The 27045-nt window shown below is 41.5% G+C and overlaps 1 protein-coding gene across 1 annotated transcript in view; it reads left to right on the forward strand.

Annotated features, from left to right (window-relative positions):
• VWC2 (von Willebrand factor C domain containing 2) overlaps nucleotides 1–19197 on the forward strand; it is a 121864-nt gene extending 102667 nt beyond the window's left edge. Inside the window, exon 3 of the mRNA XM_061197523.1 lies at nucleotides 18943–19197. Within this exon, the coding sequence (XP_061053506.1) occupies nucleotides 18943–19094 (152 nt within the window). The 3' untranslated portion in view covers nucleotides 19095–19197. The remainder of the gene's footprint in view (nucleotides 1–18942) is intronic.
• Nucleotides 19198–27045: the final 7848 nt, after the last annotated feature.

The following is a 27045-nucleotide window of genomic DNA, read 5'->3' on the forward strand; positions in this document are numbered from 1 at the left end:
AAACCTGGCCACACTCCCTTTTGATCCTCTGCCCTCCCAATGGTCCCCCAATTTCTCCCTTCGGGTGTGGGATCCCTTCCCCTCCCCCAGCTGCCCCTCAGGGGGTGCCAGTCTTGTCCCACCTCCACTTCTCCTCCCCCTTCACTCCCCCCACGGCCCACGTCCTACCTGGTTGCTTGGGGTTCCTTCCTTCCCCTTAGGGGTCTATGGTCCCCCACGGGCGCCTGGTAGGTGCCCTAGTTGTGTGGAGACGCGAATTCCGCATCCTCCTCGTACACAATCTTGACTCCGCCCCCCCCAGTCCTTGATTTTAACTGAAATGATTTTAGTGTCTCATTATTTAAGAAGACAACTCTCATTAGATTTTGTTAAACAGCTTTCCTTTTATTTCAGAGCTTTTCTGTCTTTGCAGTGTTTTACTAAGAGTATCTGCTAAATGTTATCAAATGACTTCATATGATAAAAGATTTGCTGTTATAGGTATTAGCATAAAACATGTTGATAAGTTTTCTAATGTTGAACCATACTTGCATTTCTCAGTACATCATTACCATCTTTATTAGACTTTGGAATTAAAGTTTTCCTGGCTTCGTGATATTACTGGGGGGACTCTTTATTTTATCCTATGACAGAATAGTTTAAATAGCTCTAGGGTTAAAGGTTACATTAAAATCAACCATCAGGTTACCTGGCATTGGCATCTTTTTTGAATAGTAGACTTTTTATCCAGCTCTCCTATGGTAATTGATCCATTCAAATGTTTCACCCTTTCCTGGCTCCTTTTCCATTCCTTGGGGGCTGAGGCCTTGCTCGGAAGTACCCATTCCTGGTCCTGGTTCTTTTGGGCCCCGGGACCCAGTTTTGTGTTTCACATGTGTGCAGTTGTCCTGGGGCCTTAGGAGCAAGTGGCCCAGGAGGTGAAGGTACATGAGCTTGAGGAGAGGAGAGTCCAGTTTGGCCCCAGCTCTCCAAGTCTTTTTCTCTTTTGGTTTTACTAGTTCACATCTTTGGAGTGTTGCCCACCTACATAGCGACTCCATCCCATCTGGCAATACAGCTTGTCCTACTTGAGACATTCACAAGACCAGGGCAGAAATTATATTTGGGGTAACAGGAAATCTGGAATAACGGTGAATTATTAGAATGTTTAAAAAATAAAGAGCTCATTAGTCCACACCCCTATCATACCTCTATATCCCTTTGTCTTCTGTTATGGCTTTAGTTGTGTGGGTTATCCTGGGAAATAATTAGAAAACTACTTAGTTATGTAATTACAAGATATGTGTGATGAGACCCACAAAATGTGTCCCATAGTTTTATTGGGGAGGAAGAAAATGTCCTCTAAGTTCTTCTGGCTGGTCTAAGAGTAAAATGGTCATAAGACAGACTAACAGGAGAAAATAAACAAAATTTAATAATATGTATACATGGGAGAGACCCAGGAAAACTGAGTAACTTGCTAAAATGGTCAAGGCCCTCACCTTAAATACCGTCTTCAGCTAAAGACGAAAGAGGATGTTGGGAGTAGTGGCTTGGAAATTCAAAGGGGGTGAAGGCAATTCACGTGGAGATGGAAAAGCAAATGTTGGTAAACAAATATTTGCCGGGACAGTGGGACACAGAGTGGACTCTGGCCTCTGGGCTCTGCCAGTTCCCCCCCACCCCCACCCCTCACCCCAATTTTTTGCAGAAATCCCTCCCTGCTGATAACTCTGTTCCAAGGACAGTCCCTTCATCTCAAATCTTTAGGCAGCTAAGGGGGAGGTAAAAAGAAAGACCTTCTGGGCTTCCCTGGTGGTGCAGTGGTTAAGAATCTGCCTGCCAATGCAGGGGACACGGGTTCGAGCCCTGGTCCAGGAAGATCCCACATGCCGCAGAGCAACTAAGCCCATGTGCCACAACTACTGAGCCTGTGCTCTACAGCCCGCGAGCCACAACTACTGAGCCCACGAGCCACAACCACTGAAGCCCACGTGCCACAACAACTGAAGCCCACGTGCCTAGAGCCCATGCTCCACAACAAGAGAAGCCAAGACAGTGAGAAGCCCATGCACCGCAACGAAGAGTAGCCCCCGCTCGCTGCAACTAGAGAAAGCCCATGTGCAGCAACGAAGATCAACGCAGCCAAAGTTAAATTAATTAATTAATTTTAAAAAAAAAGTAAGACATTCTGTGTCTTCAAAATAATCAGCTTAAATTAATCCTCATGCCAAAGAGACATATTGGGGGGGGGGGCGGTGCAAACTGCTCTCCTCTACAGTTTCTTCGAGACATTCTTATTGTCTGCACCACCACATACCACCATGATATTGTTCTAGGACGTATCAATTTTCCCTAAATGTCTTTGGTTAGATTTCTATTAGCATAACCATAAATAAGCTTTTGAAGGGAAATTTCTCTTTTTTTAATAATGATTGAAATTGTTTTTATATAATAATAATGTTAACTGAAATAATTAGTAATTTATTTTTGTATTATTAAAGAGATATATATCTGGAGTTGAATTTACAGATATATTAGAAAGGATGAACAAATACTAAAATAAAAGTTTTTATTATTTGGTATAATCTGCAACTGATTATGTTTTTCTATTCTTTGTTGAAACTTGTCTTAAAAATAAATTTTATTTTCGCATCATTTTATGTGCCTGAGAGGAAAGGAAAACAGCCCCTAGGTAAGCATCCAAGCACCACATGCCTGCTTAACTGCTACTCACAGATTATTTTTCTGTTTTATAAATTATTTAACATGGAGAATGAGTGTATACAAATATTTAAGAGTGGATTTACATATGCCATAAAACTGGAGAACAAACTGGTGATACAATCAATATTTGTTCTATTCTTTTATTGATTGAACAGAAAATAAAATTAAGGGAAGTGACCCACGCTTACAGGGAGGTTGTCCAAAGTTGGCAAATAGAAGTAGGATAGATTTCTGGAATGTTCTATGTGTTCTGTAGAGCCTGGCTTCATTCCCCACCCCCATCCCCCTGCCACCCTGCCTTAAAACATTTACACGTATATTATGGCAATAAGAAATAAATTAGAAAACAGGAGAACAACATGCTACTATTTCCTATCAACAAAACATCCACTGTCTTCATTTTTGTGTTCTCTTCTAGTCTCTTTCCCCATACATCCTGTAATTTAGAGTGTCATTATAATAGCTTGGATACAACTCTGCAAGCTGTGTAGGGAAAGGAGTGGAGAGGGACAGGGGAGGGAGGGAGGGAGAGATGGGACAGGTGTTGGAACACAGCGTTGTGTCGATTCCTGGCAAGCTTGTAGCTTCCACACCCCCAGACTGCAGATGAAGAGATTAATGTGGAACCCTAAAGCCATGAGATCAGAATTGTCTCATTCCAGAAGCACAGGCAAAAAATTATTAAAAGGAATCTGATTCTCTACTTTAATTCCTAAAAGGGAATTAAGGCAATTTATAAGCTTCATCTGCATCTCTTTCCTGTCTGAATTTTCCTCCCCCTTACCTGCTCAGAAGCAGCAAGCCACCCCAAGGCTCAGTCCTCTCAACACGCCTTCAAGTGTTTTATGTAACCCCCTCCCTGCCCCACCCCCCCGACCTTGTAACCTGGACTTTGTCTCCCTCATTGTGCTAGTCTGGGCCCTCTGAGTCAGAGATGCCAAGACAGGATTAGACAGGCAAAAAATATTCAAAAAGAAACATCTTTGAGGAAATGAAGAGGGAGGCCAGGGAGGTGTCTGACCTTGAGGAGAGAGGGAAGAATGGTAAGTCAGGTGATCCGTACCCTCAAGCAGAAACCTGGTCCAGGGAGACTCCTCCCAGATCAGAGGCCAGACATCAAAGCAAGGCCCTGCCATGGAGAAGCAGCTCAGGGTGACGGATGCGTGACCAGGTGCCCTAGGGATCCAAAAAGAGAAACTCATGTGCAAAAATAAATGTACTGAAAGAAATGTACTAAAAGAAAGAGGAAACAAATTTGGAATAAAAGGTAATTTAGGTTCTCAAAATAAACGTTGAAAAGAATGATCTATCTATGAAATTAGATTTAAAGTAATTCAGGGAGATTAGGAAAGCTAATGAGAAAACTAAAATTTTATTTTCCAGTGTTTAAATATTGCAGTGGAGAAGTGAAGTGAGTTAGCTTAGAGGTGTGGACATGGCAAACGGTGTAAAGATGGAAAGGAAAACGTTGACAGAGAAGTCGGGAAGAGCATGAAATCTCACTTCCTAAACGAGAAATCAGAACAGTGAACAGATTGAACACAAATTAGCAAAAAACAAAATGTTCTTAGTTAAAGAGACTTTTGAGTCTGTTAATGGAAATGCCTCACCAAGCATCAGTGAAAAGAGTCCAGTATGCAGACATAAAGTAGTTCATGTTTGAATTTCTGGAGTAAAGAAAGAAAGAGTCCAACAAAGAAGAGAAAGTGTTACTGGCCTTGGATCTGTCCTGTGCAGAGGAGAGAGCAGTGGCCAGCAATCCCCCGGAGGCTGATGGTGAGAAAAGCACTTTGATGCTGTAGGGGTTAGGACAGCCAGCTCTCAGGAGAGAGGTGAACTGCAGACAGAATTGTTAAGCAAAAGGGAATCAGAACTTGGAGGTTTGGAACATTCTCAGCCTATCCATGTTTCAGAAAATTAGAAAGCTGGTTCTAAAGAGAATACTAGGGGTGCGGCTGAAAAACTATTTGATAAAGTGATCCTGGTGAGCTGTGGACTTAATCAGCCGTCTCAGCAGAAGCCAGGAATGGAGAGGGGATTATACCAGCAGGAACATGGCCAGTTCGAACTAAAGGGACACAGAGAGCAGAATGAAGGAAGGGATTCTACACAACAAACCATCGAGCTAGTCAGCTGTTAATGTGTACTATCCTTCAAGGAAATCATTGTCTTAAATATTTCCATTTCTAAACAAGGATAAAAATAAATCAAGCCAAGATTCCAAAGGAGAGAAAAACAAAAAGTCCAGAAATAACACAGAAGTTAGTAGCTAGTAAAACAAATAGAAAAATAGAGTTAGAAAATTTTAAAAAATAGAATTGATAAAACCAAAAACTATCTTCAACCAAATCAATAAAATTATGACTGCTAACAAGTCAAATAAAGAAAAAGATGAAAAGCATTGATTTTATAAAACTAGGGAAAATAAAGAGAAGATACTAGCTGTGGAGTTGAATTTAAAGGTATAGGAGAATACTTTGTGCAATTGGAAATTTTATTAATAAAAGAGGAAACTCTCAATGAAGCAGACTATTTCTGGGTCTACTGAAAATGTCTCATAATTTTCTGTCCTGTGTGCCGTAGGTTTTGTCTTTCCATAGAATCGAATTAGATAAAATCATCGAACAACCTTCCTGCTAAGGGCAAGTTTCTCTTGCTTGAGCAGCCTGTGTTTCATGCCCAGGAGGTCACTTCTGTTCCCAAGTCTGCGGCTTCTTCCAAAGTCACGTGTTGGCAGCTCCAGGGTGGACTTGATGAAAGTATAACTGGCAGTTCTGCTTCCTGGGTCTTCTTTCCTTTTCCTTTTTCTATCTGAGAGCCAGTTGTTAAATGCCTTCCAGACCATCACTAGATCTCCTTTCTTCTCTTTCCTCCTTAGGTTGAATCCTGGCTCATGTGGCATAATAGGCAATGCTTGGTTTACTTTTCCTTATTTGTTCACAATAACTTAGTGTTGATCCATGTTGTCAGCTCTGCAGCTGTGGTTTAGACACTCACTGATTTCCCAAATCCAGTTCTTGTTCAGATATCAATTTATGTGTTGAAGAAGGCTAGGAAAACTGTGGTTTCAATACATTTTATTCTATTATGAGTATAGATTCTGTTCTAATTCATAACATTATTACTGATTGCAAAGCTTACCATTCAATATTGATGAGACCCTCTCGGCCTTTGTACAAGCCTGATGTGAGGGGGGTCCGACCAATCCAGGAACCGCCTCGGGGGTGACTCAGAAGCTCATCCTAGTGCCTGGATGGCTGGGATGTGCGGACAGGCCAGCTATGTCGCTGTCCACACACGGAACTGCAAGGGAGACCAGATGTCCATGGCCCGTGTACCTTTTGTTGCTGCTGGTGCATCATGGTGGGCTGTTCCCTCATTTCTGATCTCACAACATTCACTTCATATTCACTGCTGACCTTGTGTATGTTTCAGGTGACTTTTTAGATATGTCAACTGAAAAAAATGCACAACCTGAAAGTTGGAATTATTGGAATTATGCTTTATTTGGCAGACTTTCCCAGGACTTCAAGCCTGGAAGGTAGTAGCATCTCAGATAGCTCTGAAGGATGGCTCTGAAGAGGTAAGGGGGGGAGCCAAAAATAGGGATCTTTGCAGCAAAGACCAGGCAGCTGGAACATCAGAAGATTACTATTTAAAGAAAACCAGCTATCTCAGGTTAAGGAATTTAGTGTTCTTCTATGTATGGGAAGATGCAAGAGTCTGGGCTCACTAAAATCATTCCTTTGATACACACCTTGACTACCTAGGGCCAGTATCCTGGTTTTCTCCATCCTGAATTCCCCTCAGGGCCCACTGTGGTCTGGGGTGGCCATAGTGGCTGATGGCTTGGTGGCCCCAACATTCATTGTTTACTGGAAGGGCAGGTGACATTTTTTGGTCCACAGATATATTAATGGCATTTGGAAAAAGGCTATTTCCTGGAGCTGCCATTTCTTCCATTTTTTCAGGATGCTCCTTAGGCTTCTATTTTGAAGGTTAAACTTGATGATGTGCTGTAGTATTGAATAAAGCTAGGTCTAACTACCAGAGTAAGGTGATGAATCATTTAAACAGTCTGGCAACAGCGCCAGTGTTTCCCCACATAGGTGAATGTTTGTGCCCTGTGTGCAGGGATCAGAGGGAAACACAGACTGCAGAAGAAGGCGGAAGATGCTGGCAGAATCTGGGAGCTCGGGCATTAGACTGGCCCTTGAAGGACGAGGTCCCAGGAGCTGAGACCTAGAGCCATCAAAGGGGAGGAAACCAGGAGGCAGCTGCAGGGTGGTAGCCTGGATGGAATCTGGGGACACACACGGGCATCCGTGTGGACACTGCTTGCGCCCTGAGAGTGAGCAGTGTGTCCCAGGAGCTCCAACGCTCCCACACCGGCTTTCCACGGCGACCACTAAAACTGTATTGGGAGAAATGGTCTAAATTGGAAATAAATGAAAAACTTGATTTACATGTTTTAAAAATATTCCATTTGAATTCAAAAAGCCTTAGTAGGCCTTTGGCAACAGCAAATGGGTGCCCTGTGGTCGTCATTCACACTTGCAATTTTGAAACAGGCAGGCCAGCTGGCATGTTAGATTGTACCAGAAACGCTTGAGAGACAAATCCATGCTTTGCAAAAGAAAGTCTAATGTACAATCTCAGTTCTAGTCTCTTGATGTTTCTAGGTTTCAGCTTTCCCATCTCTGGGTTGAGGGAGTCTGAATAAAAGACCTCCCAGGTCTAATATCTGTGGTGCAAACATTCTCCACCTCAATTTGCCCACCCCGCATCTCCTGTAGGAACAAAGGGAGGGTAAGCAAAGCAAAGCAAGAGTTCCTAGCAATAAAGAACCACATACATTTCCGCTGTACATATAATTTTCCTAATAATTGTTGGTCAGATGTACTTGCTATAAACTGTGAAACTGAATCCTCATATAAATTATATCTTTACATAAATGGATACACAACACATGCAAAATTGTGTTTAATTTGCTAAGGATAGAACCAGCAGGAAGACAAAAGAGCCTGTTCAAATACAGGGATGCATAGAATCATCCGGGAAAGGAATGCATATAGGAGATTGCTAAACTCCATAACCTGCTGTCTGACTTTTATAGATCAATAAATCCATAGCACCTTTGAGTCACCATCCCCACTCACCTAAACAGTGAAAACATCTGACCGATTTTTACAGGTTAACATCCTATCTTACAGGGCTACTTATCATCTTCTCCTTTCTCACTTGGGAATTGTTAGTGTCAATTGAAAAAAAAAATGCACAACCCAAAAATTGAGAATTCTGCTTTATTTGGCAGACAAAACTGAGGACTTAAGCCCAGACAGGCTCTCAGGTAGCTCTGAGGGACTGCTCTGAAGAGGTAAGAGGGGAGCCGGGATATACAGGAGTTTTTGCAACAAAGACCAGGTAGTCGGAACATCAAAGGATTACTGTTAATTAAAGAAAACCAGATATCTCAAGTTAAGGAATTTAGCACTTTTCTACATATGGGAAAATGCAAGAGTCTGGGCTCACTGAAATTATGACTTTGATGTGCACCTCAGCTACCTGGGGCCAGTGTCCTGTGCTTTCTCATCCCGAGGCTCCTCAGGGTGCACCGCTGGGGTGGGCTGCAGTGGCTGACAGCTGGATTGAGGGCATCCTGTTTCCATCCTGAGTTCCCTCAGGGCTCACCATCAGGGAAGCTGTAATGTGATGGTTTGATGGTTTGATGATGCTTTTTTTACTGATGTGGCAGTGACATTTTTCATTCACACCATGATAGAGTGTGTGGAAAAACTCTCCCATTGAGATCAACTCTAAGGTTTGGATAAAATATACATGCATTTTTTTTAAAAAAATGGTTTGAAGATATCAGAGTGCAAAGGACTTGGAGGTCTAGCTGTCAGAGAAAAGGCAGGCTCACTGAGCTAAGCTCCATACTCACCTCTCCAGTGTTTGCTCAGGGCATTTGCAGGATCTAGAGCAGGGACAGATGTCCTGCGGAAAGCCGTAGCCCAGGGTGGCAGCTTCCGGCTGAGCTGGGAGGTGGAAGTTGGTGTTGGGGCCACCAGGGCGGCTGGGAACTGAGAGGGAGGCTGCATTTGAGAAGAGGAGGGAACCACAAAGAAGTGAGGCCAAAATTCTTCATGTAATTTTCCTTCAAGGCATTTGCAGACTGCAAAGCTGCAACGTGCCAGGCAAGAGAAGCAGAACCCGAGCAGGAAGCAGCAGCTGGGTGGCTGGAGCTTGCAGAGACCCGCCAGGTCTACAGTGCTCAGGAGAGCGTGTGGAGGGGCCCCAGCAAACAGCAGGATTTTTCAACCAAGACTTCAAGAAAGGCTGTGCCCTAGGAGTGAGGGGGGACCGGAAAAGACCAACCCGAACAAAGCCTCAAATCCATTCGCGGCCAGATCACTGTAGCCCTCCTGTACTCTGTCAGCCAAAAGGCTCTATCCAGGGCCCGTACAATGTCGCTTTCACAGTGTCTGTTATTTAATTCAAAATTGCCAGGCAAGCCAAGAAATACCAAATGACCCCAAACCAAGAGAAAAGCAAAATAGGAAATGAGAGACTCACAGGTTATCAAGATATGGTGACTATTTCAGGTTTTTAAAGTAACAGGTTAACATGCACAAGAAGACAGAAGAAAAGTTGGAGAATCTCACTGAGAATTGGGCTATACTGAAAAAGTTGAAACTGAAAAATGCAATAACAAATTAAGAATTCAGTAGACGGTTTGCTAAAAAGATGAGGCAGAGCAGAAGGGGGGTATCACTGATCTAGAAGATGAATGCTGGGCTCCTGGCTGCCTGGGTCTCCCTCGCTGCCCTGCCATCCTGCTGTGCTGGGCTCTTCCTCAGTGCTTAGTCCCTGATGGGGGAGGAGGAGGTGCCCCCAGGCACCCACTTAGGCCTTTCTTCATTAACGTCCTGTCTTCTTGTGGCTCACCATTCCGTGTAAAAATCTAAAACATGTTGGCAATTTACCCTTCTGTGTAGCCATGGCAGTTTTATTTTCATTGTGTCAATTCATTATTTAATTCTAAAACTGTAACTCAATTGTACATGCCCTGAGTTCCAGCTCTGTGCTGCGTGCAGCACTAGATGCTGTGATGACCCTCCCTCCTCCCTGGCGGGGAGAACCTGGAGGCCCCTGAGGGTGGCACTGTGACAGGCAGCTCTGCCGGAGACACAGGAGCACCCAGGAGGGACGCTTAATTACAGATGTCCCCGCAGGTTCAGGCTTGGTTTGGAATTTGTGAGCCTCAGCCCAGTTTATTGTCAGGTCAGTGGACACATGATATCATGGGCTGGATTGTGCTGGTGTCAACTGGAAAAAAAAATGCACAACCTAAAAGTTGAGAGTTATGTTTTATTTGGAGGACAACACTGAGGACTGAAGCCCGGGACGCAGCCTGAGGGACTGCTCCAAAGAGGTAAGGGGGAGCCAGGATACATAGGGGTTTTTGCAAAAAAGACCAGGTAGTCGGAACATCAAAAGATTACTGCTAATTAAAGAAAACCAGACATCTCAAGTTAAGGAATTTAGCACTTTTCTATGCATGGGAAGGTGCAAGAGTCTGGGCTCACTGAACTCATCCCTTTGATCTGCACCTCAGCCATCTGAGGCCAGTGTCCTGTGCTTTCTCATCCTGAGTCTCCTCAGGGCGCACCATTGGTGGGTGGGCTGCAGTGGCTGACTGCTAGATGGCAGGCATCCTGTTTCCAACCTGAGTTCCCTCAGGGCTCACCATCCAGGAGGCTGTAATGTGACGGCTTGATGGCTGCAACATCCTTTGTGTACTGATATGGCAGCGACATTTTTGCACTCACACTGGTAACTAGGGCAAAACTGGGGGCTTGACACAGACTCTGCATTTCGGGAGACTGGATGTGGGGCTCCTAAGGGGATGAGAGACCTCCTTGGTGTTGAGTCCCCCGCCAGCACCTCTGGTCCTGGGCTGGGCCTGATACAAGCTATTCTGACATTGCGAGTCAGTCACTCTGCAGGTGATGTGAACGACAGGTGTGGACTCCTTGCCCTGAAGTCAGAGCAGCACAGAAAAGTTCAGGGTAGCAAACGCCCATCAACTGCCTGCTTGAACAACTGTTCCTCAGGCAAAAAAGGCATTATATGCTGTGCTCATTTTGAAATTAGCCATTTTTAGCCTGAGCGTCCTTGAGTAACAGCCAGGCCAGCAATAGAATTTAATGTATCAATAACTAGTTATGAGCCATGTGACTTGGACTAATGTTTATTCCCTCTAAATCTCATTTCCATTTATAAAATTCTTCTGCATGCATCATATTTTTTCAAGTACCATATAAATATCAGATATTATAATTAGATTAAGATTAAAAACTGTTTCTATTCCCCTACTTACTAATGAAGTCATATATATATATATATATATATGGATTTATTTGCCACTGAATAATTATAGTGACCAGAGTCTGCTTTTGTACATCAGGATTCTCTTCAGTAATTTATATTTTAGCTCATCAAGTTATCATATGTGTTTTTTTTTTTTCCAAGTTTCTTAGTGGTTATTGGACTTCAAGTCTATAAATTTAAAGTAAGTGTTTCATGAAAATGAAAATACAACTACCACACATCAAAACTTATGAGACCACAGCTAAAGTAGAACTGAAAGGGAAATTTATGGAACTAAATGCTTACATTAGAAAAGAGGAAAATTCTCGAATCGATAATGTAAATCACCAACTCAAGAAACTAGAAAAAGAAAATCAGGGACTTCCCTGGTGGCTCAGTGGTTAAGAATCTGCCTACCAGTGCAGGGGACATGGGTTCGAGCCCTGGTCCGGGAAGATCCCACATGCCGCGGAGCAACTAAGCCTGTGCGCCACAGCTACTGAGCCTGCTCTCTAGAGCACGCATGCCGCAACTACTGAGCCCACACGCTGCAGCTACTGAAGCCCACGCACCTAAAGCCTGTGCTCCGCAACATGAGAAGCCACCACAATGAGAAGCACGTGAACTGCAACAAAGAGTAGCCCCCTCTCGCCGCAACTAGAGAAAGCCCGCGTGCAGCAACGAACACCCAATGCAGCCAAAATTAAATAAATAAATAAATAAATAAATAAATTTATTTTAAAAAGAAAAAGAAAAGCAAACAAACTGAAAGTAATAGAAAGAATAAAATAGTAATGATAAAAACAAAACAAGTCAATAAAACTGCAAACAGAAATTCAGTTGTGAAAATTAATGAAATAAAAAGCTGGTTTTTTTAAAGATCAACAAAACTGATCAACCCTTAACATGACACAGGAAAAAAAATAGAGAAGATGCAAATTACTAATATTAAGACTAAAACAGGAGATGTCATTACAGATGCCACAGAAATTAAAAGGATAATAAAGGAATACTAACAGTTCTACACACATAAATTTAACAATTTAGAGGATATGAACTAACTCCTTGAAAAATATGAGCTGCCTCAACTTACCCAATATGAGACAGATAATCTGTATGAAAGCTACTAAGGAAATTGAATTCATAATTTTAAAGTCCCCTCAAAACTCCAGGTCCTGATGTTTTCATTGGAGAAAAATACCAGACATTTAAAGAACTAATATCACTTCTATAAAATCTTCCAACAAGAGAAGAGGAGGAAATACTTCCCAACCCATTCTATGAAGTCAGTATCATCCTGATACCAAAACTAAACAAAGACAATATTTTAAAAAGTACAAAACAATATCTTTAATAAATAAACAGCATTTCTTAACATTTCTTATTAGCAAATCAAATACATCAATATATAAAAAGAATTTTATGTTATGACACAAGGGATTTTTTTTTTTTTTCCGGGAATGCAAAGTTGGCTCAAAAGTCAATCAGTAGGGTTTCCAGTCACCTCTCCATCCTAAAAACAAGTAAAAAGCTCAACAAATGGAAAAATCGGTAACACTTCTTAGATCCATCAGAGAAGTAAGGTCACAAAGCAGACTGAATCTCCCTAAAAGTTGGAGAGACGTAGAGACAGATGTAGAGAATCAAACTCACCAGAGCAGAGACCTCCATGCGAATCAGCGCCGGGGCAGGAAAACCTAACCTGTACGCGACGAATTGCTGAGAGTCAAAACCCCTGGGGGCCCCAGACGTGGAGGGTCCTCACAGTTACGTGAACTTTGACATCTTTTGACAGAAGAAGGGGGTACGTATCCTTTTTGAAATATTTCAGAACCTTCTATTCTTTTAAAAATATTCTGATCTCAGGAGAAACTTGACCAGAGCCTAACCTGCTGAGGTTTCATCTAAGCGCAGTTGAAGTGGGGGAAGGGAAATACCCAACTCCAGCCCCCGGAGCCATCCGTACAACCAAGGGGGAAGGTGGGGGGCTAAGAACCACTTGCGAAGCTCACAGTCCAGAAGCAAATACGAAAAGATCAAGACCTAATAATGGGACTGAGAACAGTCCCGCCACCTCGCTGTCAGGGTTACTAAAGTTCTATTTAGAGTACTTCCTCTTCCCCAGTGCATCATGGGTAACCATTCAAAACGAAATTAACGAGGTACACTAAGAGGCAAAACACAAACAAACAAACAAAAAAACAGTTTGAAGAGACCAGAACCAGAGTCAGATAGGACATGTTGGAATTATCAAACCAGAATTTTAAAATAATTATGATTGAGAATGCAAATAAACTGACTGCTGATTGGAATGTAAATTTCATAGTTACTCTGGTAAACAGTTTGGCAGTTTCTCATAAAACTGAACTTACAACTGCTGTAGGCTCCAGTAATTGCACTCCTGGGCTCTCATCTCAGAGAAATGAAGATTATGTTCACACAAAACACGTACGTGAATTTTTATAGCAGCTTTATCCTTGATAGCCAAAAAACTGGGAAAAAATCCAAAATGTTCATCAGGAGGTGCACGGATAAAGTGGGGTCCATCCACAGCATGGAAACATCTTCTCTGTAAAAGGAATGAGCCATTGGTACTTCCGACAACTTGGCAGGGTCCCAAGGGTATTATGCTGAGTTTAAAAAGCCAACCTCAGAAGCTCACTTACTGTTCCATTCCACATATATAACATTCTTTTAATGACAAAACTGTAGATATGAAAAGGATAGTGATTTCCAGGGTTAGGGTTGGGGGGTGGGAAGGGTGATAATAGTGACCCTAAAAGGAGGCATGAGGGTGATCTCAGTGGTGATGGAACGGTTCTGGATCTTGGTCTGGTGATGGTCACACAAAACTACGCATATGATAAAATGACACAGGTGTGCACACACCCACTGTACCTGTCAGCTCCTCCCACTGGTTTTGTGCTATAACTATGTAAGATGTAACTTGGGAAAACTGAGTGAAAGGCACATGGGTTCTCCCTGTAGTACCAAATTCCTGGTTTGACTGGAATCTATAACTTCAAAATAAAAAATTTTTAAAGTAATATGGTTCACAGGAAAATAATTGCGTGTGTGTGTGTGTGTGTGTGTACACAGACATATTCAGAGGGAGTTGGGTACAAGAGTCTCATAATTTGGTTAATTTATAGGAACATTGCTTTTAAGATGGAAGATTTAGAAATTTTCAGTAATTGGAATCTGTTATAGAAATATCAATAGGTTGTAGAAATTATATTTTAGTGAAATGTTCATAATTTACCAAACACTTTTATGTGGTTTTGATTCAAAAAGAATTTACAAAGTACAGGAGCAGTAACTTTGTGGAACTATATCATAAGTAAATATTTGAAGCAGGAAAAAATAGCAACAATGCATATAATTCTAAAAGTCATGTGAATAACCCTCTACTCAGACTAAAATCATTTTAGATGAAGAAAGCTTACTTTTCTTCTTTTTTTTAATTGCAGTATAGTTGATTTACAGTGTTGTGTTAGTTTCAGGTGTACAGCACAGTGATTCAGTTATATATCTATGAAGAAAGCTTATTTTATAAATTCTTCAAGGGTCGACACTTGTACAGCCTAACTCTGTGCCACTGATACGACCACACAGAGAAAAGAGTTAAGTGACTTTTGAACAAAATGCACGAATTTGGAACACAGTTCCCTCTCCCCTCCTTTCAGTCTTGCCACGTCAGACAAAAGTGTCCCCACATGGTGTCCAAACCTACACAGACAGTTCTACGAGGGGTTAGGAAAGGGGTTATAACATAATCCAGTTGCAACAATGGTCAAAATTTTACAAATTATGTCATAGTAAAATCTCTTACCAGGAATAATTACTCTTTTTTAATCACAGGCCTGGGAGACAAATACCTGACAGTCCAGATGCTTGTAGCACCTTCGACCTGAGTTTAATCCAAAACTGAGGCTCAGTGAAGACCCAGAATCAGGGTTTCTTCTCACTATTCATTAAGCAGTAATAAGGAGATGACTTTATATATAAGTATTTTGAAAGCTTATGAAACAAACACTTTCTTATGTGAGACAAAGTGTAAATTGTTGCTTTCTACCTCTAGGATTAGGTGTTTTTGTTGAACACTTGGTGTTTTTGTTGGATTTTGCTTTTCTTCGTGAATACAGATTTTACTAGTACACTACCGGCACTTTCTTGTGAGCCTCACTTTACCGTATCTCTTCCTTGCCTGAAGCAAATGATAATAAATACTCAGCACTTAAGCATTTCCTATACATGGCGGGGGGTTTGGGAGGCCCGTTTCCAAATGCCCACTGACCTTGCTTGTGACGGGGACACAGGGGCGCTGCCTCACACGAGCCCTGTGTACGGATGTGGAGTGACCCTCTGGGACATATTTTTAAGTGAAAAAAGCCGAGTACGTAGAGTTAGGAGTATGCTACCTTTTTTGAAAGAAAGATGAATAAATAATAATTTGCTTATTCTTTTAAAGAAAGTTACACTAGGGGATACATTAGAGCTAGTGAAGCTGGTCATCATAGCGGCTGGGTGGGAGGGAGAGCACAGTGAGACAAACAAGCCTCACGCTGTACACCACGGTTCATACGGCCACGCGGAGAGAAGAGCTGGGTGACTTTTGAACAAAGGACACCGACTGTAAGAACTAAGAAAATCTTACTGTTAGTTAGGAATAGCAGTTACGGTGTCATTTTAAAACTCTTTTACGTAACTGTGAGAGAGAGGAAATAGGTGAATATGCTGGTGATTTTAATAAACAAGAGTCTCAGAGGAGGTACATAATTTAAAATCTAAGTAAAGTTAAGCAAAGAGTTAATAGGATCAATTACATAAATAAATATGTTCAATTTGAAGTGTTTCATTGTAAGAGAAAAGATGTACACATATAAAATCTAAGAAGAAAGAATTATGAATCCTAACGTCAACTCACAATTTAAAAACCTGTGTGTGTGTGTGTGTGTGTGTGTGTGTGTGTCCCCACCTGTGCCCACTGAGAGGGGCTGGATGCAGTGACACCCCAGTAATAATGGGCACTTGCAATAATCTGGCCTTGGATCCTCAGTATTCCTCTCCACCAAAGGAATCTGGGCCCCTCGGAGAAAAGGCTGATTCCAGATGTGGACAAAGTGAGCTGAAATTGCGTTGTTGGCACAGAAGTGGAGGAGGCTGGTAGCAGCTGAGGGAGTGTGTCTGAAGGACAGGGGAGCGGCCTAAAGCTGGGGCCACTCAAAAGCCAAATTGGGACAATTTGAATGTAAAAAAGAATAAAGACTGCAGTGGTTGCAAATCATTGAAAAAGAAAGATCCAAAGTCCTACAGTGATATAAAAAATAGACATAAGTTAATACTAATAAAAACTCATTAGAAGTGACTACTACAATGACATAGATTAATTCAGGCAAGAGGGATAGGAATTGTTGAATAACTTAAGGGCAGAAGTGTACTATCTATTCTAGTTTAATCCTCAGGACCCCGGTGAGGTATGGCATTCCCATTCTGCAGATGAGGCCATTAAGGCTCAGAACAATGAAATCCCTTAGTCCAAAATCTCATAACTAGTAAGTAGTGGTACCAGATTATGAATCCAGATTTTTCTGAAGAGGAGACAGGTAAGTCTCCGTGAATATCTGTATCTAAAGGTACAGGTTTTCTGGGCAATTATGGAGTACACTCTACGTGCAAAGCACACTGATAGATATTAGGGCAAATTAGAAGGCGATTGGACCCTCAAATTAAACTCTGAAAAAGAGACAAAAAGAAACAAAGAAAAAAGCACACCAAAGAGACCTGGTGTCAAATGTCAAAGTCAGGGCATCCCAGGGGCCGAGTGGGACAAGTGCTCACAGGGTGGGTCCCACCTGGAGCTGCTGCTGTGGCCCTTTGGCCTCTGACCTCACAGAGCTGAGGACACGGTCCAAGGCCGAGGAACAGGAGGTGGGCTGGGTGGGGGGTTTGGAGATCAGGGACCTCCTGTTGGCCTACAGGTGGGGAGGGTCTGGAGTTCAAGTATCCTGATTCACCAAAGCTGATGCAGGAGTGACTTTACCACCAACACAGCCATCACGTGGGACCGAAGAGGCAGTGGTTCCAGGCGTGTGAGCGTGGAGTGTCAGCAACCTGCATAGACCGCTGCCCTCTGGAAACCCAGGAGCATTGCTCAAGAGAGAAAGCCGGGTTGGATCTGTGTTTGGGGTCCTCCTCTGCTGGATGACTGTTAATGCTTCGAGGTCTTGGGGAGACAGGCGGGGGTCGGGGGGGGAATCTAGGGCGGGTCTGAGTGGAGGGGCCCGAGGAAAGCGGAGTTCCTGGCGGGAGAAGGGGCGGTACCCGGGGGTGAGGTCTCCAGGACCACCTTCAGGACCCCTGATCCTTGCCACTTGGCTGACACAGAAGACAAAGCCACTGAAGCATGACTTACTCTGCTTAGAATTATTCTGACTAGAATTACACAAAAGCCAGTTTTTATCCTAGAGTTTTGGTGGATTCATTTATTTTTTTAAATTTTGTAGATGAACATTTTTCATCTCTTTGATGACTTGATACAGTGTCGTTGGACGTGCTTTGGTGTGAGCACGTTATCAAAGGCTGTAGAAGCAAAAGAGGGAGGAAGAGCGTGAGAGCCCTGTGTTCCAGGCTGCGGTAAGGACCGATGCCTCCGTTTCAGAGAAAGGTCTGGAGGCTGAGCGGTTGTTCCCATATGGCTGAGGGTATGAACTGTAACACAGAAACCATTTGTTTCAACCAAAAAAACTCACCCTGGAAATCTCCCTGATACCCATTTCTTCGTGTCCTGGATTTTACATGGAATAAGATGCACATGTGGCACCTCTGTTGGTGGAGAAGCTGGTAGGTGATGTTGATCAAGAATCGAGGGGTCTTCAGTTCTCAAGGAAGACTGTTGACGATGTACCGCTGGCTCATGCTGAGACAGTGCCTCTCAAAGTGTGGCCCCAGGCCAGCATCACCATCACCTGGGGACTTGTTATCCAAGCAGATTCCCTGGTCACAGCCCAAACCTGAGTCAGAAGTGCTAGGGGGTGGGACCACTAACCAGTGTTTCTAGAGCCGTCCAGGTGGTTGTTCTGTAAGCTGACCTTTGAAACCTGCTCTAAGAGGTGTGGTGGTAACACTGGATTTATGTCACATCAAGCAATTTGCTTGTTTCTGCTCTCTCTCCTAATAAGCCTGGTTCTCTGAAAGTCCCCATTAATCAAGTTTTTCTATGATTACTTGGAATTAATTGAATCAAACGATTGCAGATCTGGCCCATGTAGAAGGCCCCCGAATTGAAAATCACAGTCGGTGAAAAACACAGGATTGTCATTCATAAAAATTTTATTTTTTTAATTTCTTTAAACTTTTTATTTTATATTTGAGTATAGCCAGTTAACAATGTTGTGATTTAAAAAAAAAAGCAAAAAAAAAAAGCAATGTTGTGATAGTTTCAGGTGCACAGCAAAGTGACTCAGCCATACATATACATGTAACCATTCTCCAAACTCCCCTCCCATCCAGGCTGCCACATAACACTGAGCAGAGTTCCCTGTGCTGTACAGTAGGTCCTCGTTGGTTATCCATTTTAAATATAGCAGCGTGTACGTGTCCATTGATTCCAAACCCCCTGAATATCCCCTTCCCCCTCTGGTAACCTAAGTTCATTCTCTAAGTCTGCGAGCCTGTTTCTGTCTTGTAAATAAGTTCATTTGTGTCATTTTAAATAACATGGCTTTCATTTCAGGAAAAAAGTGGGAACACTTCATAGTCTTGAATGGTAACTTTTTCACTGTCCTTCCTGAAAGGGAGTGGATAAAACATGCAGGGTAAAGCTAACTCCCTAATTAAGTCCAACCTGTTTCTTCTTTCCAGGCCCAAATTGCTTTGCCGAGACCGCTGTCATCCCCGCTGGGAGGGAAGTGAAGACGGACGAGTGCACTGTCTGTCACTGCACCTACGAGGAGGGCACCTGGAGGATTGAGAGGCAGGCCATGTGCACCAGGCACGAGTGCCGGCAGATGTAGGACTGGCCGCACGGACCACAGATGTTTTCTAGGATCCTTTCCCGATCTATCTGAACGTTCTGGATGCCTCTGGGAAATATCGACCGAAAGGAGCAGACTTTTGATGAGGAATCGTGGAAAACTGTTGGTACTTTTTCTTTTCTTGGTCACAACAACTGCAGGAGAAGGAAATGGACATATTTCAAAACATCGACAAGAACTTTGGGCAAAAAAGTCCACTTCTAAATAAATGTGCTATTTTCACAGTAAGTACACTAAAGTACACTATTATATATGAAATGTATTTCTATAATCCCTCTATTAGAGAGCTTCTATAAATGTTTTCTATAGATACAGATTAAAAATGCTGTGTTGTCAACTGTCCTCGCTGCGTACCAGCATTTCTTCTGCATTTCTGATTCCATCACATGGTATTATTTGTGGTCGCTGATTCTCCTTCGAATCTTGGAATAGTGCACCCATTAATGGATCATAAGATAAGGGAACTGATTTTCCCTGAGATCCTCTTCAAATTCTATTTCATTACAGAGAGATATATGGTGTCAATCCTTAGAAGATCCAGTCGAATTCATACAAATATAATATTTCCTTCTTGTAACTTACTGCTTTTAGTATCTCCATTCTCAGTCATTTGGGAGATGCAGGTACAAAGATAACTAATACATGCTTTTTCTGTTCATTCAAAGCTCCCACGTCATGGGCCATTGATGCATGCACGCAGATATTTCATTTTCACTTACTTGACTTTCTCTTCTAAACATGACTTTACATCATGCCCCAAACTGAGGAACAGGATAGGCTGGATTATTCGCATCATTGGGACCTCATGCGGAAGCACACAGTCAAATAGGGGAACCCCTGTTTCTCTGGAGGAGAGGTGAGGGAAACTGAACCCCTGAACAAGTCTATACCTGCAACCTACGTGTGGCACGGACATCCCACCTCCCTAGTCCATGGACTTGTGGTTCTCCTGGGGACGATCCTCTCTCCTACATGGCAGGCACAGTCCAATCCTGAACGAGAGCCCTGCATTAGTCACTGTGCAAGAGCCCAGTGAGAAAGCAGTTCTGTTGAATATATTAAAACAGCGCCGAAGGTCACGGGCAACGTTCCTGGAGTTACAAGTCACTCCAAACCAACTCCACTTCTCTTCATTTGGATGAAAGAAGGCACTGCTAATCCCGCTGATCTGATCAGTGCATGTTATAGAATATTTCTGCCTTTATCAATCACATCAACACCTGACACATTGATGAAAAAGGTAGTCAGTTTTAATAGGTTTAGGGAGAAAAGGCAGAACTATGGTCACTATTTAATGCCTTTAAAGCTTTTCCCCCATACATTTATTGATTCCAAAATTTTGAATTAAGCATCTAAGTGCAAATTATTGTGACCACAAAAAAAGGAATAAATCATGGTTTCCTGCCTTCATGGACTTTTGGCCTCTGGTGCAACACAAATAAGAAATCACTGTGCATCGTGGTGGGAGCTGAACTAGAGGTCAGCAAAGGGTGGTCAGAGAGGCTTCATTCCATACAGAAGAAATCATTTAGTCATTAATGTTTGAATAATACCCAAGAAAAATGGATACTTTTGTCATCAATAAAATGTTGACCCATTGTGGACCTTAGTAACTGCAAAGCCACCACTAACTGAATCCTCAAGAAATTTACATATGCTTATATTTTTTATCTTGTTTATCAAGAACACCTTGGGCCAAATGGGCTCTGCACACAGCTTTCCATGCAAATCCTCAGGGGAAGTACCATCTAGACACTCTCAGGTGTGATCAGCTTTCCAGAACTTACTTTTTGGTATTAAAGGCTACTAGAAATCAGCCATCTCTCCATCATCCAAGGGAAGATTTTTATGAGCTGAGGTTATATCAAGGTATGATTTTGTCAACAAATGGCCCCAGCCTCCTGGGGAGGTGGGTCAGCAGGGATGTCTCAGCACACAAGCAGCCTCTTCTCACCCCAGCAGACATGCTGCAACTAGAGAGACCCCATCAAGGGGGCCCAGAGTCTCCCTGCTCCTCTTGGTGATATCACCACTCCCAGGTGGGCAGTGAGCTTGTAAATCACGGTGATGGCTCCTCAAACGTGGTGAGAATTCCAGGAAACCTGGTATTTTGTTGCACAGAGAGCGTGAACCTGACACCATCCTGTGAAATTGTCTAAACTCGTGTGACCCACCCTTGTCCCAGGCATGCTCCAGGCTGGAGCCCCAGGGCCGTTATTACAGTAAAGTAACCCCCGCCCCTCCTCTTTCCACATAAGGACGATACATAACCAAACACAGGGCAGAACCTGGATTATGATACTATGATACTATTTGATTGTTGTCCAAGAGAAACATGTGATTCTCAGGTTCTTTATTTCATGCTGTCGATATTAGACTTTCACATCCATAAAGTATATCGGGGGAAATTTTGGTTTCCTCCTCTCTTTCCATAGAACATTTTGCTGAGATTCCTAATAATGAAACTGCTCTAACAGAGCAAAGTATGGGTCCAAGTTATTGATTTCAAAATACGGTTTTGACATAGTACTGAAAAGGGAGCCTCAAAATTCTAGTGCAGAAGTGATTGGAGAGCCATAATTCTTAAAATTCAAATAGGCCTGCTCCATGAGTACCTAATAAATGTTGTTGAATGGTTTATTCAAGTGAAAAAAAAGGAAACCATGCTTACCAATGTATTACATGAATTTATTTCAAATTATTCAACCTATATCAATATCTGAAAACCTGAAGCTACTTGTATAAGCAATAGAGTGATTCTGGAATTTTCTAATCTGATGTTTTAGATTTTCAAATTAGATTCATTCTTTCAGTCACAGGCTCTTTCCTTGGTGGATGGATCCATCAGTACTTGTACATTTCACAGAAGCTCCTATTTCACTACTGCACACAACAAACGTTAGCTGCACCCTTAGCCACATGCCAGAGTCTGCAGTACAGATGGAGGTGTGAGCGTATGCTTGACCTCAAGGAATTTATATGCCTTGAAACTCACATTTGATTAGTTTCTTTTCAATCTTTTCATACCTTCAATGTCTTCATCTCCTGTGTGCAATAAAACATAAAGAGACAAATTCTTATACATTTCAAAATTTGTGGCATCATGAATAAGTTTAATAAGCTCTTCTCTTCACTCCCCCAATGTAAGTGTTGTATGTGTACAATGTTAAAAAATGTCGAAAAAATTTCAGAGAATTCAGATGTTTTCGATTTTTTTGTTTTGATTTTAAGCATTGAAATGGACTTTTTAATGTGTCCATTAGTTGAAACATGAAAAATACAGTTTCCAACAAGCATTATTGAAAACTGCATCGATTATTTTGAATATAGATTACTGAAACATAGAGAAAACAAAAGTATAGACACAGGCCAAATTAGCAAATATTAACAACTCACTCTATTTGCTTTAATAAGCGAGAGAGCAAGTCTGCTTTTTATTAATTTTAAAAAGTCAGATGTTATTGTGTTGCACTGGAGGACACATCTGACTTTTTAGAATTAATAAAAAATTAACAAAGGTGACCTAGATGTCATCCCATTGGCACAAGGGGACAGTTCCAGGTGTCCCAATTAGTGGGCACCATTGGTGACAGCATATGGCTTCTCTAGCCAACATAATTTGCAACATAATGTTCTTACTAGACCTGCCCACTTACTAGCACTCCGATGGCTGATGCAGTCATTTTTCCTGAATAATCTGGTTTAGAGCGAGCAACTCACTTATTCTAGATTAAATGCATTTTTACGGTTCGTACTTTTCACATTCCAGCTGCCACTCCTTACGGTTCCACAGTAGAACTCTTCCATGCTCCTCACTCCAAAGCAACCTCCCCAGTCTACGATTTTAGTTTCCTAAACATAGATTTCCATTTTTACTGAATGCTCCCAATCGCACACAGAACAGCCAGACTCCTCGGCATGGCAGGCTGGCATCTTTACATGTGGGTCCTGGTCCACGCCCTGACCCGGCCCTGCTGGCTCTCAGCACCTTAGGTTCAGGGTGTCTCAGACTGGGCTCTGAACCTGCCTCTACCTCCCACCCCTGCCTTTTCAGCGCAGGGAGAGATGAGCCACTTTTCAGTATCAAACTCAAAGGCCATTACTTGTGAAGCTTCTTTAGTCCTAATTGGACGGTCATTTTATACCCCGCCATACTATTCATTTGGTATCTTATTTTAGCATGATTTTTTTTTCTAGTTTTTGAAGTATAGTTGATTTACAATGTTGTATTAATTTCTGCTGTACAGCAAAGTGATTCAGTCATTCATATATATATATATATATATATACATATATATATATATATATGTATATATATATATGTTCTTTTTCTAATATATTCTTTTCCATTATGGTTTATCACAGGATACTGAATACAGTTCCTGTGCTATACAGTAGGACCTTGTTGTTTATCTGTCCTATATATAATAGTTTGTATCTGCTAATCCCAAACTCCAATCCATCCCTCCCCCACCCCTCCTCCCCCATGGCAAGCAAGCACAAATCTCTTCTCTAGGTCCGTGAGTCTGATTCTGTTTCATAGATAAGTTCATTTGTGTCATATTCTAGACTCCACATATAAGCAATATCATATGATATTTGTCTGTCTGACCTACTTCACTTAGTATGATAATCTCTAGGTCCATTCATGTTGCTGCAAATGGCACAATTTCATTCCTTTTTATGGCTGAATAGTATTCCATTGTATATATGTACCACATCTTCTTCATCCATTCCTCTGTCAATGGACATTTAGATGCCTTCCATGTCTTGGCTGCTGTGAATAGTGTATTTTAGCATGATTTTGAAATCATATCGTACTTTGCATTATAGTTCATTTTATTTTTGCTCTATTCTTTACTCTAAAATCTCTTTAATTCAGGCTATGGACCATTCCGTCTCCAGAATATCACCCAGTACCTTTATGTTAAAGGTTTATTGAGTTGTTGTCAATATATAAATTCAGTTATTTGCTGCCCTTGTTTAAGGCCAACACGTTTCTTGAAGAGCAACTCAAAGCTCCCATTACGGTTTGCCTGCCCGGTGGTCTCTTGGTGTCTCAGTTGACTTGAAGACCTCAAAGGTCCAGGGGCAGGAACCTGTGGCCTACCCAGTCCCCAGTGCTGCAGAGTTTAGGGTGAGTAGCCATGAGACAGTCATTGGCCATTTATGATGCAAGTCAGGAAACAAATGGCTTTTGGTGTAAAATTTCTGATGCTGAATGTAATTTTTTATACTGAGGAGACACTGGTACTTACTGATGATAAAACAAGTCAAGTTCACAGTTTTGGTATTTCTTTACTGATTATTTCCAACTTTTGGAATATAAATCTCTTATCTTTGACTTTCTTTCACAGTTTTGAGTATTTCTGAATATTTTAATTTTTTTACATAACATAATTAAACACCTCAATAGGTATCTGATGAATTAATTAATCAATGAACTGAGTTATCAGTGCAGAAATACAAGTTTCCATAGCCTGTTGGAAAAGTGTTAAAAAGTGATGGTTGTCTATATTTCACCAGTGTCAAACTGTGAAGAACCTGTTGCTCTAACCTAACACAGAATTGTGGAAATTAAGTACAAATGCCTGATTTTAAAAGTAATAAATTCCATCGAACATTAAGTGACACTGGACAGTCATGCTGGCCGAGAGTGCGCAACCAGAGTTTCAATAACATTCAGAAAATGTAAGTGAAAATGTGCTCTAACTGCTTGGCACATGGGCGTTTTATGGTCTAAGAACTATATTCTGTTTAACTCCTACCCGTTAAGTTCAGAGAAGTATATAAAGCCAGTGGCTGCAACATTATTGAGACACAGAATTATCAAAAATAATCAAAGGAGGGACTTCCCTGGTGGCACAGTGGTTAAGAATCTGCCTGACAATGCAGGGGACACAGGTTCGAGCCCTGGTCCAGGAGGATCCCACATGCCAGGGAGCAACTAAGCCCGTGCACCAACCACAACTACTGAGCCTGCACTCTAGAGCCTGCGAGCAACAACTACTGAGCCCGCATGCCACAACTACTGAAGCCCATGCGCCTAGAGCTCATGCTCCGCAACAAGAGAAGCCACTGCAATGAGAAGGCTGTGCACTGCACTGAAGAGTAGCCCCTGCTCGCCGCAACTAGAGAAAGCGCACATGCAGCAACAAAGACCCAACGCAGCCAATAAATAAATAAATTAATTAATTTAAAAAAAAATCAAAGAATATACCCGCAGTAATTTTAGTACGTTACTGACACAGTCTGATGAATAAAAACAATTGTAAATATTGACACCTAAGTTTTAAATTCAAGTTTCAAGAAATACAAACATTTCCCAATTTTATTTAATATTCAATAACATTTAATGATTAATTTCCTATTTTTAAAAATTCCTGGAATTAATTTCAGGCCTATTGCCTTTCAGTATACTTTATGGGAATATTTGTTTTCCCATTTTCTTTATTTATTATACTTACATTATCAAATGAATACAATTCTGTGTTTATTTCTACTTGATTTCAGGGATTATTTCCTTTGCAAGCATGTATTTCCTACAATTAATATGAAAACGAGTGAAAAGTATCCAATAAGTAATGTCTTTCTATGAAATTATTAGCATCCTATATATAACAGAGTTACTTATTTTGTAGTTTGAAATAATCCGCTATTAGGCAATCAATAAATGCATATTTTAAGCCAAGAATTATGCAGTTTCCCCAGGCAGTAGTTAACATTATCTCCTTTTTTGCAGAAAAGTAAATGTAGGCTCAGAAAGTTCAGACACCAGCTCAAGTTTCATTCCATTGAATGACGGGCTTGAGTTAAGAACCAGACTGTGATGATAATCTCAATAGATGCAGAAAAAGCTTTCAACAAAAGTCAACACCCATTTATGATAAAAACTCTCCAGAAAGTAGGCATAGAGGGAACTTACCTCAACATAATAAAGGTCATATATGACAAACCCACAGCCAACATCGTTCTCAGTGGTGAAAAACTGAAACCATTTACACTAAGATCAGGAACAAGACAAGGTTGCTCACTCTCAACACTATTATTAACAAAGTTTTGGAAGTTTTAGCCACAGCAATTAGAGAAGAAAAAGAAATAAAAGGAATCCAAATCGGAAAAGAAGTAAAACTGTCACTGTTTGTAGATGACATGATACTATACATAGAGAATCCTAAAGAGACTACCAGAAAACTACTAGAGTTAATCAATGAATTTGGTAAAGTAGCAGGATACAAGATTAATGCACAGAAATTTCTTGCATTTCTATACACTAATGATGAAAAACCTGAAAGAGAAATTAAGGAAACACTCCCATTTACCATTGCAAAAAAAGAATAAAATACCTAGGAATAAACCCACCTAAGGAGACAAAAGACCTGTATGCAGAAAACTACAAGACAGTGATGAAAGAAATTAAAGATAATACAAACATATGGAGAGATATACCATGTTCTTGGATTGGAAGAATCAACATTGTGAAAATGACTATACTACCCAAAGCAATCTATAGATTCAATGCAATCCCTATCAAACTACCAATGGCATTTTTCACAGAACTAGAACAAAAAATTTCACAATTTGTATGGAAACACAAGAGACCCTAAATAGCCAAAGCAATCTTGAGAAAGAAAAACCGAGCTGGAGGAATCATGCTCCCTGGCTTCAGACTATACTACAAAGCTACAGTAATCAAGACAGTATGGTACTGGCACAAAAACAGAAATACAGATTAATGGAACAGGATAGAAAATCCAGAGATAAACTCATGCACATACGGTCACCTTATCCTTGATAAAGGAGGCAAGAATATAGAAAGGAGAAAAGACAGCTTCTTCAATAAGTGGTGCTGGGAAAACTGGACAGCTACATGTAAAAGAATGAAATTAGAACACTCCCTAACACCATACACAAAAATAAACTCAAAATG

The sequence above is a fragment of the Eubalaena glacialis genome, chromosome 8, assembly GCF_028564815.1.
Source record: "Eubalaena glacialis isolate mEubGla1 chromosome 8, mEubGla1.1.hap2.+ XY, whole genome shotgun sequence".
Taxonomy (NCBI): domain Eukaryota; kingdom Metazoa; phylum Chordata; class Mammalia; order Artiodactyla; family Balaenidae; genus Eubalaena; species Eubalaena glacialis.